At 44.9% G+C, this 4,020-nt stretch overlaps 1 protein-coding gene across 1 annotated transcript; it reads left to right on the forward strand.

Moving 5' to 3' along the window:
* The first annotated feature begins 548 nt into the window (after positions 1-548).
* LOC119289915 (transcription factor MYB53-like) lies at positions 549-2,049 on the forward strand. The gene is made up of 3 exons (XM_037569086.1): positions 549-844; positions 934-1,632; positions 1,824-2,049. The coding sequence occupies exons 1-3, from the start codon at positions 579-581 to the stop codon at positions 1,855-1,857; spliced, it is 999 nt and encodes a 332-aa protein (XP_037424983.1). The 5' UTR covers positions 549-578; the 3' UTR covers positions 1,858-2,049.
* Positions 2,050-4,020: the final 1,971 nt, after the last annotated feature.

Below are 4,020 nucleotides of genomic sequence, written 5' to 3' on the forward strand. Positions count from 1 at the left end.
GTGGCATTTCGAACGTTTTTGCTGGCAAATTTTTTTTAGGGGAGCTGGCAATTTTAGTTGTGATGGATGTGGTAATTTTTTCAAAAACAGCATGCCATTTTGTAGGAGGATGGCAATTTTCAGCATTCATCCTAGAAAATGTCACGATGTTCTGAAGGAACTGCCTAAAATTGCCATCAAAACGTTCGCAAATACCACCCCTTCCAACGAACGTTCGCGAGATAAGAGGGTTTATAAAAAAACTAAACAACATTACGTGCTTAAGCAAACTGCTGATTCGGTCCATAGCCAAGAAAGTCAGAGAGGGACAGACAGGGTGAGAGATTTTGAGAGAGAAACGGAGAGGTCGCTAGAGAGAGAAACAGAGAGGTCGCTAGAGAGAGAAACAGAGAGGCTGCGTCTCCCGCACACAAAGACTACCTTAGCATTCATGCCGCCATGCACGCATCATCGTCCACCTCCCTCTAAACTCTATAAAAACCCCTCCTATCCACCCCAACGAAACCTGAAAAACCTGACTCATACCTTCCGGCAGTGCTAGCCACACCTCTCTCCAGCAAGCTAAGCTCCGTAGAGCGATGGGGCGGTCGCCGTGCTGCGACGGGGAGGCCGGCGTGAAGAAGGGGCCGTGGACAACCGAGGAAGACAAGCTGCTGGTCAACTACATCCAGGAGAAAGGCCACGGCAGCTGGCGCCGCCTGCCCAAGCTCGCCGGCCTCAACCGCTGCGGCAAGAGCTGCCGCCTCCGCTGGACCAACTACCTCCGCCCGGACATCAAGCGGGGACGCTTCACCGATGACGAGGAGAAGCTCATCATCCACCTCCACTCCCTCCTCGGCAACAAGTAAGTAACCGTCCATGCATGCTTCCTGGCTACACTACATATCTTCTTCGTCTCCGGCGCCGGTGGCTGACGAGTTTCAGTTCAACCAGGTGGTCGTCGATCGCCACGGAGTTGCCGGGGAGGACGGACAACGAGATCAAGAACTACTGGAACACGCACCTGCGCAAGAAGCTGCTCTGCATGGGCATCGACCCCGTCACGCACCGCCCGCGCACCGACCTCAGCCTGCTCGCCGGGCTCCCGGGTCTCCTCGCGGCAGCCGGTAACTTCGGCGACTCCGGCACGGCCACAACCGCCTGGAACATGAACGCGCTCAAGCTCCAGGTCGACGCCGCCAAGTTCCAGCTGCTGCAGGGCCTGGTGCGCGCACTCACCACCGCGGCGGCTCCCGCGCCCGCGCCCGGCATGGGCAACCTCATGGCGCTCCTCGCCCTCAGCAACGGCGGGCAGCACGGCGGAGTCGACCAGAACATGCTGCTCCAGCAGTGCCAGTGGAACGACATGAACAACCTGCCGGCGCTGACCAGCTCAGCGCCGACGACCGACATGTTCGACGGCTTCAGCGCCGGCGACGGGCTGAGCTCAACGGAGCATGGGGGCCACGGCGGGGCGACCGGGAGCAACGTGACCGTTGATCCAATGGTGGCCGACGACCAGGAGAGCAAGAAAAATGGCGGCGGCGGCATGTCGTGCGAGCAGACGCCGGCGTCGAGCCCTTTCGACGGGCTAGAGAGCCTGAACCTGATGGACAACCTCAACACGGACGGTGGTTGGAAGGATTTGCTAGAGTGAGTACCTGCTCCCATTCCATCAACTTTCCATCAAAAAGAAAAGCGCAAATGCTATGCCTGCATGTCTTTTCCATCCAAACTTAATTCTGACCAATATTTCAACTAGCTTGGTTATTTTTATCTGGAAATTAATTCACACAATGCTTAGCTGAAATGATTAATTAATCCTCTTATTTATTTTTATGCAGGCAAGTGTCATGGCTGAACTCAAGTGAGCTGTGATGGGTGGATAGAACATATATGATCAAGAATGCCAAACATAAACCAGTAATGAGATTGAGAATACTAATTGTTTGATTGGATGCACATTTTAGCCATGTACAAAAAAAGAACGGAAGAACATATACACATGTACACACTCACTGCAATTAATGTTCTTTTATGTTTAATTAGTTAATTGGTGTTTCTTTTTTATGAGGGTAATATATGTAATAAGTAGCTTGTGACATAAAATCACTTCCTTTTTTTCCAGACAGCAAATTAGGTGTGTGACAGTGTGAGTGTGACTATATCTCATTTTTCTTGACTCTTGCGTTATGACACATGATTTAATTAGTTAGTTTGAACTTTCTCTTGCGTGAAGAAGCTAACCTCTGGTCGTCATTTCATTGGATTGTGGTTATGTTTTTTTCCCTACAATGTTGGTCTTGTGAGTCCGACATTAGTCTTCACTGTAATCAATCTCCCAATATGTACTTTGCGACAATAATGGTATGGCTACGTACATATATGCATGGTTGCTAGCTAGTTCTAATTGCATCATGCAGAGTGCCATGTTTTAATTATCTAACTAGAGAAGGTATAGTCTACACTGTGGGTCTTCAATTTCGCATTAGGTGTGTGTAGAACAGGAAAATTTATATTTATGCTCTATTTAAGAAAATGTTTCGCGCAGTTTTTTATGTCCATATATATACAAAAGGAATTAAAAACAGTTACATGAATAATATAGCTTCAAATTATTTGACTTTATTTGCTTGAAGAATAGATATAGCTAGCTTTCATAATTCCTGTGTGTGGGGTTTTCTCAGTGGGAACGAGGTTACTTGTTGGAGGAGAATTGACTGGCAAACACAGTACTACTAATTAACCAGCAGCGTCATGTATGCAATATATGATATGCAGCATGCAAACGGTATATAATAGTATAAAATGAGTTAGTTGGAGTTGGACAAGGACGGGTAGCGCTCAAGCTTTAGCTTGTCAAAGTGGAGAAAGTTACCTTTATTAATCTTCTACAATTTCTCCACTATCGCTGACAACCTAACACAGAAATCAAGTAAAAAAAACCTATCTTCATCAATCTTTCTAGGTAGTTGTCCCACCGTTTTTATTTACTCCACATATTTGCTTTAACCTAACTAAAACTTTACCAAGTTCGACCAAGTTTATCGAAAATAATCTAAACTTTCACAAAAATAAATTAGATGAAAAATATATTGAATGATCATTTTAATGGTATTGATTTCGTATTGTGGATGTTTATATTATTTTTTGTATAAACTTGGTCAAAGTTTAGAAAGTTTCATCTGAGACAAAGCTAATATGCGAAGTAAACAAAAAGGGAGGGACTACTTGCGTGGTTAACCAATATTAACTTGACACATAGATTCATAACTACAACTTATGGTAGTACCAGATTCAACTTGATACCACGATTTATGGTACGCTAATTGACCAAGCTTAACTAATTGATAACTAATATTAACTTACTTGAGTAGATTTATATTGTAATTTTGACGCGCAAATTAGTTGAAACAAATGAATAACTAACTAAACATCCATTTTGATCTTTGGGGCACTTTGGATCGACATGTTTTGTTCATGTGTGTGCGTTCCTATCTAATTAGCTAGCTTAGTTTCATTCCTTTCTGTGATAGTGATAGATAATGGGGTTGTGCATGCAAAAATATCTATCAATGGAAAGCTAGCTGCTTGAGTGCACTTTTAGCTTAAACCGCAGCCACTTGGTGTGACCCTGATCGATGCCTGCCTCACAATACATGACAATATACTCCTTCCATCCCATAATATAAAAGTATTTTTTACATTAAAAAGATCTTATATTATGGGACGGAGGGAGTATATGTTTTCTCTTGGTCCTGGACCATCTAAGTCACATAATTGGTTAGGAAGTAGGTAAAGGACTCGTTTCCGGGCACCACAAGCCATTGACTGCCGCAGCTATGTATCACATATCTACGCACTGCTCTGATTGGCATGTCCTCTATGCTCACAACCTAGTTTAATTCGCACATATCACTTTTTTATGTAGCAGCTAAGCTTGCTTTATCCTAGAAAAGCTCGCGGGCTGTTCCGATTTGACACAGTGGTTAAATCATGGCCAACGGACTGCCCCATTGTCCACTTAGAGCATCTCCAGCC

The sequence above is a fragment of the Triticum dicoccoides genome, chromosome 4A (assembly GCF_002162155.2).
Source record: "Triticum dicoccoides isolate Atlit2015 ecotype Zavitan chromosome 4A, WEW_v2.0, whole genome shotgun sequence".
NCBI classification, from domain to species: Eukaryota; Viridiplantae; Streptophyta; class Magnoliopsida; order Poales; family Poaceae; genus Triticum; species Triticum dicoccoides.

Bases quoted from the DNA above. Each gene is read 5' to 3' on its own strand.
- LOC119289915 (XM_037569086.1), top strand. From the start codon at position 579: ATGGGGCGGTCGCCGTGCTGCGACGGGGAGGCCGGCGTGAAGAAGGGG. The intron at 845-933 runs GTAAGTAACCGT...CAGTTCAACCAG, and splicing joins CACTCCCTCCTCGGCAACAA to GTGGTCGTCGATCGCCACGG. The intron at 1,633-1,823 runs GTGAGTACCTGC...ATTTTTATGCAG, and splicing joins GGTTGGAAGGATTTGCTAGA to GCAAGTGTCATGGCTGAACT.